At 44.1% G+C, this 15,090-nt stretch overlaps 1 protein-coding gene across 1 annotated transcript in view; it reads left to right on the top strand.

The window, feature by feature from the left end:
- The window catches only part of LOC115311576, a 35,354-nt gene extending 22,633 nt beyond the window's left edge, over nucleotides 1-12,721 (top strand). The window contains exons 5-7 of the mRNA XM_029970265.3: nucleotides 1,529-1,667; nucleotides 10,091-10,226; nucleotides 12,627-12,721. Coding sequence (XP_029826125.3) covers nucleotides 1,529-1,667; nucleotides 10,091-10,226; nucleotides 12,627-12,721 — 370 coding nt within the window. The remainder of the gene's footprint in view (nucleotides 1-1,528; nucleotides 1,668-10,090; nucleotides 10,227-12,626) is intronic.
- Nucleotides 12,722-15,090: the final 2,369 nt, after the last annotated feature.

Below are 15,090 nucleotides of genomic sequence, written 5' to 3' on the forward strand. Positions count from 1 at the left end.
AGGTACGATGTTCATCCAGATCGAAACGGGCTTGGGGGGGGGGGGGGGGGGGGGGGGGGGGGGGGATTGAGCATCCCTGGGCATCCTAGGGTTCTGCAGCGCGAGCTTTCGATCCACCTGCTCCCAGGTGTGGTGAGCTAATACACCATCCCAAATTTAGAATTCCTCAGCCAAGTATTCGCATATAAGTACATCGCTTCGGAAACCGAGCAAATCACGCGCATTACGCACGCACACTGAAAAATAGAACCGGCCAGGCGCGACAGCTGAGCGTGTGCTCATAACAAGCTTCCACAGTTTTTACAGCGAAGCTGCTATGTGCTATTAGCGATGTGCACGACCATAAGCGTCGCTGCGGTCAGCTTTCCACGATTGGCCAGACCAGGGGCATATGAGCATTGTCAGATTGTCAACTTTGACGGTGTTAGTTTCTGATTGCGATGGCTCCTAGCTTCCACTGTGCTTTTTAAGCACACCACCGAACTTGTCGTCGCACTTGATGAAGTAGCAAGGATAACAACTGGTGACATCACGGCGAGGCAAATACCAGTCGTGACGTCACGGATGGAAACCACAAGAGGGCGCCGCCGAAACATCTCGGCGCTAATACTTTTTTTCAACTTAAGTCCGAGCGTGGCCGACGTTATGAGCCGAAGGGCTAATCTAACGGCAAAAAAGGCACACCGTCATGGCGTGTTCTCCGCAGTTGATATTCAACTTGATAGGACCAGCGGTGTTCGCCGGCTTTCAGTGCATGCTCCTCCGCCGGTTCGTCCAACCGAGAGTGGAGAACGCCTTGACGTTGTGTTTTTTGCGCTCTTTGATTGGACCTTCGACTCATCACAACCTAAGCTGACACCAAGTATAGGATCTGGAAAAACAAATGCGTCCATGAATGGTTAACGAAAAACTCCCGTTTAAACGGCGCTCCTTCGTTCCCGTTGGTCGTGGCAAGTATAAATAAAGAGAGGGGGAAACCAGCGTGAGTCAGCCTTCATTGGCAGTATTAGATAGTGAGGTCCTGATCCCTTGTTCTCATCTACGTTAACCGACTTCTCTCAGCTAAAAGTGAGCTGTGACGAGGCTGAGGGCAGAACGCGCCGATATAACCTTCTTTTCTTTCGCTCCTGCGATGAAGATGAAAAAACTTAGGCTCAATTGAAAAAAAAAAAAAAAAGAAGAAAACTGTCCCCGAGCTGTGCCTCGAAAAATGGGATTCAAAACTTGCCCAAAAGTGACCATAAGGCAATGATTACTTTAGTCACTAAGAATTAAATAAAGCCAATTAAACAACGAAGTCGTCCACGTACCTTCACTGCAATCATATGTAAATCGTATAGAAGTCGTATAGTCGTATAGAAGTCGTATAGACGAACGAACATTTGTTTTTGCGTCGCGAGATATTTTGCAACCAGAAAACTGACGGTAGCATTTTAAAGTTATCGTGCTGCAAATTTTCTGAACGAGCTGGCGTGCCGCCCTGCTGCTTCGACGGTTGCCTCGTGCCGTGAACGCACCACGTCCGCAGGGAGAACTGCGACCACGTGGGGCAGAAGCACCTGCGCCAGTTCTACCGACGTCCGGAGTTCCTGCCGCTGGCCGTCGAGCTGACACGAGCCAACTGGGTGATCGCCTCCAGCGGCTTCGCAGGGAGGCGCTTCAAGCCGGTGCGTATATCCTGAACCTGCCGGGGGGACACAGGCAGGCACAATGGCTGGAAGGATGAATGAATGTGCATAAACAAGAAAGGCTGCACGGAGACCTCGGAGAGAAAGAGAGCGAGAAGGAGAATAAACGATGTTCAGGACAGTTTACATGCCTGCAGACAAAATATCAAAACCCAAATAAAAAAATTAAAAAAAAAATTGAACAAGAGGTGCAGTTGAGGATATGTACGGTGTGTATTTTCCGGTTTTAACCGAAAAACACCGATAAACATCCGTCGGTGACAACAATATAAAACGGGTAAAACCGAAAAACACCGGTGGTCGGATATTTTCGCCCTGGTTAAAACCGAAAAGCACCGGTCGTTGCATGTTTCCGACCTAGCAAAACCCTTTCCCCGTAGAGGTTCGTCAAACGTGTTATCTCGTGGATCCTGCATTCTTCCAGTGTTTATACATGGCTTGCACGTGGCGTCAGTCCGCCCTCTTTTCTGGCGGTCAAAAGCGTCTAGTGAACGCATTGGAAGCTAAGCTCTCACACGCTTTTCCCCTATTGTGTCTACCATGGCCCCCTTTTGTGGAAAAGTTAACGCAGTGGAGGGTAGGCTCTCACGTGCCCTTTCCTTATTCTGTCTGGTCAAGTGATGTCGGTGCAAGCCATGTATTCAGGGGTTGCCGTGGTTCCTGGAAGACACTGCCAACGTCCGTGTCGTACAGAAGCGTGCGTTTTCATAATTGCGGGTTGTGAACCGAAAGGAACGTGCTGCCATGACGGAAGCAAGCCTCTCGAAGTAGGCTTGCATCTACTATAATAACCAAGTGTGAAAATAGATGCTCCTTAGAGAAGTGTATGAAATATGTGAATAAAATTGGAACTCTCTGTCTGTGATCCATCGCATTTTTTTCCACCGATAATCACCGATTTTAGCCTAGTCCTGAGACGTTCCACCGAAATACACCAGTGCTTTGAAAATAAATAAACACCGAAAAACATCCGCCGATTTTTCTCACAAATAAACACCGGAAAGTACACACCCTAGGGATATGTGACTGTCATACGAATATGAGGTTACTTGAGCGTGGTAAACACTATTTTGACTGCCATTTCGCATATTTCTGCGGTTGTTTTTGTGTGCGCGCGAAAAGATTTCTTTTTTCCTTTTTGTTATGAACTGCCTCGGTAGGCCAAGATGGTTGACCATTCGAGTCCTTGCATGTGCTAGGTAGACGCACTTGCATGCACTTTTAGGAGTCTACCAAAGCATCTGAACTTAACGGTTTCTTATTTAGAATTAACCTCCAGATAATTTTCCACGATTTTAAATAAGAATGCGACGTTCCTTTTTGGCACCCGTACACATCCGGCCGCTTAGGGGAACACGCAAGCTCCCTCCATTGTCCGCATTCTGCTAACTGAAGTGAAGTCTTCTTCAAAAATAGATTCCGAATTTTGAATATAATAGTGTCCAGATTGTTTTTTTTTTTTTTTTTCCAAAGGATTTCTGTAATCATTCACAACCTAAGAAGTAGGAGGCATACAACCTATTACGTTCACACCTCCTGCTTTCTCATTCGCTCTTCGGCGATGCCTGTTTATGCTACGCGAGAAACACAGTTCGCTTTCAAAGTCAACACCTTTTACCCACAAATACAAAATGTAAAAAAAAAAAAAAAAAAACTCACCGCAAAAAAAAAAAAAAAAAAAAAAAAAAAATTGATATTGCGAAATTTCCGCGTCGCAACGAAAAGAAGTCTTGTGTCATTTTGGTCCTGGGCCTATTTAGGAAAATTATTAAAGCCCGGGATAATTAAATTGTTAATTATTTTTGCGTAATTAACTTTTTTAATATTTGGTTTAAGGGCATGGTTTCAATTAGAAAATTGCTCAGCATCATTGAAAAAAACTAAATCAACAAATGGCAGAACGATATAAGGCACGCGAAGCATTTTACGCCTTTCTGAAAAGCCGCACTTCGACGGGTTTTTAAGTTTCGGTTCGCAATCGGAGCTCTTCTCGGCCCCGGCGGCACCGCACCCCTCTGCTGCGCTGTCATCGCGCGACGCAGCAGAGGCTGGTTGCACTATTTCTCCACGGGGCGTGGTGCCGCCGAGGCCGAGGAGCGCTCCGATTGCAAACCGAAACTTAAAAACCCGTCGAGGAAGAGCGGCTTTTCACAAAGGCGTAAAATGCTTCGCGTGCCTTCTATCATTTTGCAATTTATTGATTTAGTGTTTTTCGATGATGCTGAGCAATTTTCTAATTGAAACCATGCCCTTAAACGCAACATTAAAAAAGTTGGTTACGCAAAAATAATTAATTACGCAAAAATAATTAACAACCTAATTCTTCACCCAAATGCAGCTGATACCCAAATGTACCACTACAGGTCTGAATCGGATGCCCAAGTTTCAGAATTAACCACGTTGTCTTTCAGAACTCATAATCGGTTTTCTGAAATTTTCAATGGGAAAATGGCGGTCGACGGAGCTCCGAGCACACATGGAGCTGAATGGCGCCAGTTACTAGCGGGCGGAAACAAACCCCTTTCAAGTTGACGATTGAAATTTTCAGGAAATCACTTATAATGTTTTATTGATATAACAGTTAGTTTTAGCGCTAACGCTACATTGGCGTGGATAATATTGAACGTTCGGCGATGCGTAGCTTATTTTCGAGGAAAAAAAACACCGCATACTTTTATTTTTTTTTTTATACATGCTGTTCATTTATGTGGTCAACGAGAGAAGGTGGTTATTTGGACCATTTGGTTTTAAGTCCCTCTAAGTCACTGACTTTTTAAGTCTATGATCTTTTAAGTCACTAGACACTAGGGCCTCTAAACTCGTCAAACACAAAGCTGGGGCCGAAGTTGACGGAGCGCACCGATTGGCCTATCACGACGATGACGTCGCGCTTTTTTCGCCGACCTCCAATCGACGCGCTCCGCGAACTTTCGGCTCCAACTTTGTGTTTGACGAGTTTAGGGTTCTAAGTCACCAAGACCTTTTCAAGTCGAGCTAAAGAACTACATGGCATGGCTAATGTTCCCGCTTCGTGATTCGTGATTGGATCTTCGGCGTGTAATGCCGTACTCGCATTGGTTGCGGAGCAATCGTAAGAGGACACCTATCACGTTTCTCAAGCTGTCAGTGGGCCACAACTTATGGGTGTACGTGCTGTCTTGGTGCGTGCGTGTGCTATAATTACAATTCGCATGGTGGACTCCCTCATCTGAATTCATGACCCTGATCCTTATTGAGGTGCGTGCAAGGGGCCAACGCGGTGTTTACAAACAAGCTGGCGTTTGCCCCCACCAGGTGTCGTCGGCATCAGGGACGAAGCCACGAACTTTTTTCAAGGGGGGGGGGGGGGGGGGGGGTACTTGGGTATGTCCATCACTTGGGGCAGTGTTGTCGGTAACGCGTTACAAGTAACGGCGTTACCGGTAACGCGTTTAAGAAACATAAGGTTTCTTAAAATAAGGCGCTTACGCATATCAGTACCGTCAAAAGAGGAAAACGTGTTAATTTAGAATAATAAAAAAAAAGTCAGACAAAGTAACCTGCGTTACTTTTTATCGGTAACGGTAACGCGTTCCTTTTATTTTGAAGCAACGAGTGACGTGTTTCGTTACCTTTTCCCGTTAAAGACCGATGACCAGTTCGCGCTTTCCATTTTTCCCCCGCTCCCTCCTCTCCCTTTTCTACCCAATCCACTGTTGCCTGTTTCCTCCTCTCCCATGATGATGAGGACCTTCTGCCTTAAAGAATCTCGATTCTGGTCGTCGAGCTTTAACGCCTACACTCTAAAAAAAAGAGCTGGTGCGTCTACTTTCTCGCACAATACTCGGAGAGCCAATCACCAGCCGCAACTCACGGAGGCAGCTCAGCGAATGAGGATGCCGAAACATATGTTTAGACCAAAAAGCAAAGCATGCGTGACGTTTTTGCGTTGGCCCGGGGGGGGGGGGGGGGGGGGGGGTTCAAAATGCATGTGTATTATATATTATAATTATAATCTATTATATAAATAATTACAAAACCGAGCGTGTTGGTAAGGTTCATTTTTACGCACGATAGGACGCAAATAGGACGCAACACAAAACACAACGTCTTTCAACTAGCAAAAAACAATTATGAAACAAATCTGCCCCCCCCCCCCCCTTTCCCCCAAAGGCTTAAACAAATCTTGGAAGGAAAGAGATAAAGATGTTGAAGGAAAGGAAAATGTCAGACGGGAAAAAGAGATAAAACTGAAATTCAGGAATTTTTTATTAAAAAAAAAAATTATTTCAAGTTTGAAAACACTGTGGGACGTCGGTCTGTGAGTATTCTGGAAAGTTCAAGCCTAAAGAGCCCCTTACAAGAAAAAAACAAGTTTTTTTTTTTTTAACATTTTGTTTTGGACACGCGTGTCAAAAAAAAAAAAAAAAAATTAATTTTACGCAAAAAAAAAAAAACACTTTTTTTTAAGGCAATATTGACGGCGCGAGACGCGATTTAGTTGGCAGTCACCTCCTTTCCTCTTGTTTTCTATATCGGCATTTCGGGCACGTGGAGGAGAGGTGGATCGGCTTCGCTTTCACGACCGAGATGGTCATTCTGGAATGACCCGTGACGTCATGAACTTCGCGCGCAGAATTTCAAATAAATCTCTCGCCGTCACTATTGCTCTAATTTTTTTTTTTCGCGTAAAATTCATTTCTTGACACGCGTGTCCCAACCAAACTGTTTAAATTTTTTTTTTCTTTTTAGGGACTTTTTGAGTCTCCCTCCCCCTTTTTTTTTTTTTGCTTCTTCTGGCACCACCACTGGTGGGCACTAGTGCGCGTGCGCAGGAACCAGATTCCAATGCACATGCTCCAACAGCAGCGGCACCGCAGCGATGTAATTATAGAGCCGCGTGCGTGCTCTATAGACGACAATATAATGAACGCATCAGCTGCGCCTGCCCCCTCCGGAGCGTTTCTTGTGTTCAGGAGTTATTTTCAAGCGCAGCGGGCCTTAGTTTTGCGACTCCGGCTTCTTTTGCGCGCGTTTCTGAGCGTCACGACGACTCGCCCGACTTTCTCAGATCATCGCGTGTGTCGGGCCGCCTTCAAAAGAGATTCGTGCTCTTCGAGGGCAGCTGGTGCATTCAGAGGCCCCTTTCCAGCGAAAGATTCTTCACCGAGTCAAAACACGTTTCATCCGCGATTAAGACACGACAGCTGTTCTAAACTCCCCTTCCAGAAGAGGGCGTTGTTTATCATAAGGAAAGATGAATTGGATTTACCGTAGAGAACGCTACGAGCCGTGTGAGCGTCACATGACCTTGGAAAGGGGAGCTGCGACGCCGCCGGCGCGCGTAATCACGTGATATGTGTACACAAAGCACTGGATTAGCTGGAAGCAGTTTCGTGTCTGGGAAGCCGATACTGACCGCCTAATTCAGAAACCTCACCCAAACTACACTCAAACTGAAGGGCCCCTCCACTACCTCGAGGAAGGCCCGAGGGCCGGCGCTGGTCAATCGCGACGGCGGATCCGTCCTCGCGATTGGCCAGCGCCGGCCCTTGAGCCTTCCTCGAGGAAGTGGAGGGGCTCTTCAGTTTGAGTGTAGTCTGAGTGAGGTTTCTGAATTCGGCGGTGAGACCCGCTAAGGGAAACAGGCAGTATCAATAAATAAAATAAAAAATAACTTAATGCTTCATTACGCTAGCACGTGAGGCGAGGAAGGGATGATAAAAAAAAATCTGTTTATGAGTTGAGAAAATAAAAAAAGGTACTCTAACAAAATTATAGGCAGCAACACTTACACGAAGGCTGTGCTTTCCACAGGGACTCAACGTTCTCTGCACTGTGTCCCTATGATATTAGTAACCAACGAGGAAACAGAAACGGCTTTTACTTTTCCAAATACTGTATTTAGTTGCCTCTGTTTTGTTCTGCCTATGAATAAATCACAAGCCAGATTAAACGTCGTGAGCACAAGGTGTCACGTGTGCTATTGGTCAGAACAGACGGGGCGTCGTTACTCTATATATACTGCGACGAGTGGACGTAAATAAATGTGTAGCTTTGTTGTTTTTAAATATAACCACAAAGAGCTTTTTTTTTTTTTTTTTTTCTAGGTGCGCAAATTATTTGATTACGCACAGTTGCGTTGGAGAGCGTTTGAGTGTGTTTGACAGCGTTGCAGCTGCGAGAAACCAGGACATCCCTGTTTCTTATGTCGCGTGCCAAGCTTTTCCTTGAATTGGATTCTACGCTTCACAGATGTGCCGGTGACGTGAGTCGCTTTCGTTTCTCGCAGCCGCAACGCAGTCAAACGCGCTCGACCGCTCTCAAACGCAACTGTGCGTAGGGTCCTTGCCCGAGTTAAAGCAGTTGTGAAAGCCCCTCTGTCCTGGGAAAAGCGGCGCGACTCATTGCTGTGAAAATGCTCGAGACACGTGCTGCGCGATGGGAAGAACAAAGCGCCTGAAATCTTGCTTAGTGCTGCACTGTGCCGCCATAATCTTCCCAAGAGTTGCACGTTGCACAGGCCTTATGCATCGACGCACGTGTTGCTGTAGTGGGGCCCGAGTCCCACTATAGAGCCAAACAGAAACAAACGACAGCGACAAGCCTCAAACCAGAGTCTTTCGCGGTTTGACAGGCTTTGTAGAATAAAGGAAACTATGCTCAAACACGAGCATCACGCACGCTTGGGTATCGTTGGCACGCTCGCAATCACTCGTGGTTACTTCACGAGCACCGAACGACTAAACACCTGCCAAAGGTAGCATAGCGAGCATGCTGCTTGTGTTTGAGGCTTGTCGCTGTCGCTTGTTTCTGTTTGTCACTCAAGTGGGACTCGGGCATTAACACGAAACGAGCATGCTACGCGCTTCATAGCGCAGGTGAAGAAATATACAACGCGGAGGATCCCGAAGAAAATCAAGTGTGCTGCGAACACGACTGGCGCTCGGAATAAAAAAAGGCTCGGAAGTGTTCACCCTAAGAAATTCGGTGCGTTGACTTCCCCCCAAAGTACAAAGCTAAAAATGTGTTCAAACATTAAAAAGAAGAAAAATAATCAGCTTTTACTTTGGTGAAGAAGGAAAACCAGCAGAGCTACTATGGTGGGAATGAAGTAATGTCCGGCCGCAAGTCGGCAAGCCAGAGTGGAAAGGCTGGAAAGGTTGCGCCATCTATGAGCGACGGCGGTAGCTGTCCAGAGTTTCGTGTCATCATTCGTTTGCTGACAGACACGATACTGGGGAAACTAGCCCTTAACAGCTCCGCTCTAAAAACAGCTTGTTGGGATACATTGAGGATGACGTAAGCACTTAAAACGTAAATGCCGCAGCGCAGCCAGCTTTTTACATCTGAAGATGATTACAGTGCGGACAACTTCTAGGTCTAAACATTATTTGAGCCTCGTCCGCTAACACGCCTGAAGCATCTTCGAAGCATGTTCGCTTCTTACATGTGCATGATTCGAACACGTCTGCAGACAGTTTTCGTGTGTGACAAGTCCGTTATACACACACGCCTCCGACGGTGTGTGGACACCGCCTTTTGTATAGCGTGCAAGCAGTGCGACCACGGTCTTACAGTGTTCGAGGCTGTCTGTATCCCCACCGTCACGCGGTATCGCCCAACTTTTCCAGTCCACATAAACATACAGATTCGAACGCGAGTCGCCGCGAGATCCGTGCTTCGAATGCCGCATATGACAATGAGTTCAAGGAGGAAGCTTGGCACGCGGCATACGAACCACTGATATTGCGGTAACTCGATGTGCAGATTGTCTTGTGTATGATGTATACAAGCAGTGTGACCCCGACCTTAGGGAAACTTTGAGTGTTTTCTGGGGTTAAGCTCCGAACGGGCGTGAGCGATCTTTTGAGTTGCAGAAAGGACACGTGTCTCGTCTTGACGTCCAGTCGGATGGCTGCAGACACGGGAAGGAATACGACCGCCCTATTTTCGTGTCCTGGAGTTTCTTTGATACTGGTCAAAGAAACCAATATAAAGTGCTCGATGAGCATTTACAAGTTATTATTGAACTTAAAATGCTGGTGTTAACTATACGTCATGTGGCGCAGAAGTCGACTCAGTTCTGACTGATACATTTAGGTCAAGAGGACATTGTATACGTAGCAGCACGTGTGAGTGAACCACTGGAAGAATAATTGCCACGGCCCACGGGATTATCGCTCAAACTTTCTTGTGAACGAGCGTGCAGAGTGCATTATCGTGTCGAGATATCTTTGAGGTATACGGTCTGCGGCAACCTCCGCGTTAGACCCGTTAATGGGTTAAAGTCACCAATTGATTGATTAATAAATCCGAATTGTTGCGCACACACGGGTGGAAACACGAAACGCTCAAGCTCGATCACGTACTTCAGGGTTAGTTATATGTATATCATTCATCATCGTCCTTCCTTTTTGCAGCTGGACTTTGAGACCGGCAGCACGCTGGTCTGGCTGGCCCAGGTAAAGGGACACAACTATGTCAGACTGCTCCCCGAACCCGTCTGCGCCCAGCAGTGCCAGGATCTAGACCTGGTGCTCGAGACCAGAGACATTCGTGAGTTTAAACATAACGCTGCCATCTGAAAGCGCTTATACAAAACTATACCGACGTCTCCTAAGTCGGTCGTCTGGAAACCCCACCGAGGGTATAGGATGCACACACGTGAAACGACGGCGTACACTAAAGCCGTTATAAGATATATTTTATCATTGTTTTAGAACATCAACCGTTTATAAACCCCAAAATACAATGCTGCATTGAGAGTCAAAAGCTAGTGTTTCACTTTAGGTTTCCAATATTTAGAGGTAATATCAACTTGTTTCGCACTGTCGCCATCTGATACATTCATATTTCAGGTTCATAACTGAGGAATTTTGTGCATGCGTTTATTGCGTGAGACCTAACCAAAAATAAGGCATTCAGAAGGCTCGCATTGACAACGTTAGTCACATTATGAACCTATATACGAAATCGACCGGGCCGTATCCAGGTTTCAACGCCTTTATTTTCTATACTAAAAGCGTGAAAGCACCAGTATGTTTTCTTGCTCAAAAGAAGGCTTTTCGCAGATACTACAGCATGGGGCAACACTGGCCAGATTCGTCCCAACAGACCGTATGCGACCCTACAGTAATTTTATAAAACAACAACAACAACAACCAAAGTCGGGGAAATGGCGATAGTTTCAAGTAAAGATCCCCCCAAATTCGATCGACATCGTTCAATAACAGAAAGAAATAGCTAAGTAAGAGGAAATGCACTTGCTAGACGTTCGATACACATTGTATTCAGTACAATTCTGCCGTACTTATTCGGGAGACAACAGACACGATGGCGCAACAGTTCGTTTCCATCACGCTTTTGAAACGCTCTGCGAACAACGTTCCCTCATCATTGTTTCGCGTTCTGTCTAGTGTCCCCGTAATAGATTATAGTGCGCACCGACTAGTTCGCTGTTTTATGTAAAGCCTAATATAAACGCATGTCAGCCAATAGTGCATTAATTAGAGGCCCTCTCCACGGAGACGCGACCTTCACATGAATCGATTCCCACTGCGCACGATTTATTGAGATGACACCGTTTCCGTATAGGATCTTACGCGGCGATACGCGTTCTCGAAAATACCCGCGCGTCCACTTTCCCGCAGATCACTCGGAGAACCAATAGGGAGTTTTCGTAAGTCGTTCCGATTATACGACAACGATTCAAGATGACAGAGAGGTTTAATATATAGATTGCTCTGATATCTATACGGTAGCGAAACGATGCGTGCGCAATGGCGTCGGCTGTATGTCGGGAAGCGTTATCGGAAACGGAGCGATCTAAATTTTCGTAGATCGTTCCGACGACTCCGATAACGATACACCCGATACCCCGCCACCGCCTTTGCGCATGCATCCTATCGTTATCGGGTATCGTTACCGGGAGGGTCGGAGGTACCGAAACGATTTACTAAAATTCTCTACGGAACAATCTACTGTCGGGAACACGTTCCGACCTAAAAATAAAGTCAGCGATGTGGCACTAAATGTTGTTACTCACATATTAGTTAACGCTTCAGGGTGGAGAATAAAAAAAAATGATATAAATCGTGATTCAAATCACGATTCAAATCTTGATTTTAATCAGACCAGTTTCACTATCATATGATTTAAATCCAAACGTCCCTGCAAAATAATCCCCGCAAAATATTTTTATTAATGTTTGTTTATTATGTGGTGCTTGTTATGTGACTTTTTATATATATATATTTAAGTCAGATAATTATCGAGCAAGAAATATGTATATAAATTCGAGCAAAAAGAACTGATCTTTTGAGCCATTGAACTTAGTTTCTGCCTTCCATTTCGTTCACTGAAGTCAGAACGCTACATAATTTGAAAGAAAAATTAAATATATAGTTTCCGAACTAGCTAAAAGAATGGGGCGACTACAGCAACGATGAAAGTTGCTCATTAAACTCTATCTTACATTTATAGTAATTCTTTCTTCCGCGTCGCTACCAGTGATCGGACGAATTGATCAGTTAATCTGCCATGTTGAAAAATACATCTAGTGGTAAAGATTCACCGATTTCTAGCACAGTCATGTAAGTGAAATGAATCTGATCTAAATAAAATAAATCTGATTTATACACAATAAATCTGATTTATACACAATAAATCTGATTTATACACAAAAAAATCTGATTTATATACAATAAGTCTAAATTACATTATTAAAAAATCGTTTTTCTATAAATAAACATTTCGTGCTTTGAATTTTTTCACTACTAAAGAGGCAAAATATTTATGATACGGCGAGTGCCGCAGATGCGAAACCCTTTAGTGTGTGCGTGTGTGTGTGTGTGTGTGTGCGCACACACACGCCAGCACGCACGCAAGCACGCACGCAAAACACAATTGGTCCTTCTCATGCATGTAGTTTCAATCGTTTGTTTTGTTTTCACGCAGTATTGCTGAACACGAAGCTGTGGAAGGTGGAATACCTCCCAGGGGAAGACACCGACAACCTGGCCTTTGCTGCCGGCGGTTTCATTCCCTTCTAATGGACACAGATAATCTGTTCGCCGGGCTTTGATCACAAGAATTCGCGAGGAGAGAGAGAGCGCTTGTTCTGCGCAGCGTCGCAATTGTGAGGACGGCACTGTCTGCCGCGGGCAAATAATTCTAAAATTAGAATCCGTTATGTCTGGACCGCCTGTTGTTGTAAAACGAATCCCGAATAAAACGACGTTGTACCTCGTGGCCCAAGTAGATTAAGCTTCAAATAAATCGTAGAAACCGGTTTGCCAAGTACCACTTGTTGTAGTAGTTTCCCAGCAGAACACTCCTTTTACATATCACACCTCCCGGCCCATTGCTTCAAAGTTACTTTACTTTACTTTACTTTACACACACACACACACACACGCACACGCACACGCACACACACACATTTTTTTTTTTATTGAAGTGAGACGAGTTAACCGGAGGTCACTCTGGGATGGCAAAATACGGAACAGATAGGCCAGCCAGAACAATTGTTTCCTGTTTTACCTCTTCCTTTTTTAATAATAATAGTAATAATAATTATTATAATCGCTTGGCCTCATGAAGCACAAATATATTTTAATTATGATAAAAAAACATTCAACTAAAATACCGTCAAAAGAAGAAAAAGAAAACGGATCAGTTAAATATTGTATTTTGTAATTTAGGGTGCCAATTGAGCGCAGCTAGAAACACGCCTTCAAAATATGCTGCGATTCTACTTTCGTACCAATGGAACGAAATATTACTAGAAGTTGAAAGTACGATGAACGTTTTAATAATGACGAAGTACAGAAATAGCAAATATATATGACGTGCGCTGTGACTCCCAGCACGTAAATTTATTTATTTTTTATTAATAATTACTGCAACCTCTGGTTGCAATCTTAGGACAATGGGTTACATTGGGGTGCTGGTGCTATCACAAGCGGGAACAATGCGAACCACATGATCGTTGTTGTTATCATCAATATTTGGCTCTCTCCCACATATACTGGAACGATTTCACCATTACTGGATTTGTCACCCAGCTGGACTGCATATTATCGGGGCTATTTAAACATGGTGGGCCATTCCTCATATCTGTACAACTCAGTCTGCCATTCAAATAGCTTTCGCCTTTTGTTGTAATATATATTGTCCGTCTCTGATAAGACACGGAAAAACCGCGCGGGCGCCTTATCGCAACCATTAGCAGCTTGTACCTGCTCCACGAGTGGTAACTTTAGCGCACTACAACGCTTCTCACGCGCTCAGTCTTTCTGAAAATGACTAATTTAGTGATTTTCAATGACGATCCTAAAAAGTTAATTAGTCATCTTTAATTAATTAACTGGCTAGTTGGTAAGTATCGCGCATTTTTTGACGCCCGCCAGCACGAGTAATGCCATCCCGTGAAAATGATTTTTTTGCGTCGAATACACTAACTTTAGGAATTCTTTTCAGTCTTCGCTGAAACACCCGATATATATATATATATATATATATATATATATATGGGTGATTTCATCTCAAATCGGGCAGGCTAAAAGGGTCTAGTTCTTAATTTTCACGAAAAAAATATATGTTTGGGGGGTATTTCTCAAACGAAGGAGGGCGCAAACCGCAAGTTCCCCAAATTTTTTGTTCTCGAGTTACGAAGCGTAGAAGCCCCCAAAACATTTATTTTTGTCGTGAAAATTAAAAATTAGACACTTTTAGCCTGCCCGATTTGAGATGAAATCACCCATATATATATATATATATATATATGGGCGGTTTCATCTGGATTCAGGCAACGAGGGGCAGTCGTAATTTTTATTTTGCTTCAAATTTTTATATTTCGTGGCGCATGTTCTAAGAAGAACAATCCTTTTTTATTTTATTGTCCTAACATGTATAGTTTCTGAGAAAAAAATCTCAAAAAAGTGGGAAAGAACAACGAGGTTTTGACGATTGTCGTGTGTGGCGTTTTTGAATCAATCTCAATCTCAAAGTATTCATAGGAGAGCATCTATATTTTTTTAGTGTGACATACATCCAAGTAGGTAAGACGTCATTATAACTACTATTTATTATTCGTCGCTCCAATTTTTGTAAAAATCCCCCAACACGCCTCTACGAACAACTGTTACCTAAATGGCGAAAATCTTTTTTTTCTTTTTTTTTTGTTTGAGTCGGATATGTTTAGTATCGTTTTTAAAATAATGCCACATGTAGAAACTTTCATTGCCTTCCACATTAAACAAAGTTTGTGTTTTTACCATGTACGAGTACTGACAAATAAATTATGAAACAGAGAGGGTTTTCACTTTTCACTCAACTTCAACACGCTGTACAAAAAAAAAAAAAAAAAAAAAAAAAAAAAATTTGCGTTACGTTTTTTTACACCCTGCTTTTAGCCAGA

The sequence above is a fragment of the Ixodes scapularis genome, unplaced genomic scaffold (genome assembly GCF_016920785.2).
Source record: "Ixodes scapularis isolate PalLabHiFi unplaced genomic scaffold, ASM1692078v2 PGA_scaffold1__304_contigs__length_218370807, whole genome shotgun sequence".
Lineage (NCBI taxonomy): Eukaryota > Metazoa > Arthropoda > Arachnida > Ixodida > Ixodidae > Ixodes > Ixodes scapularis.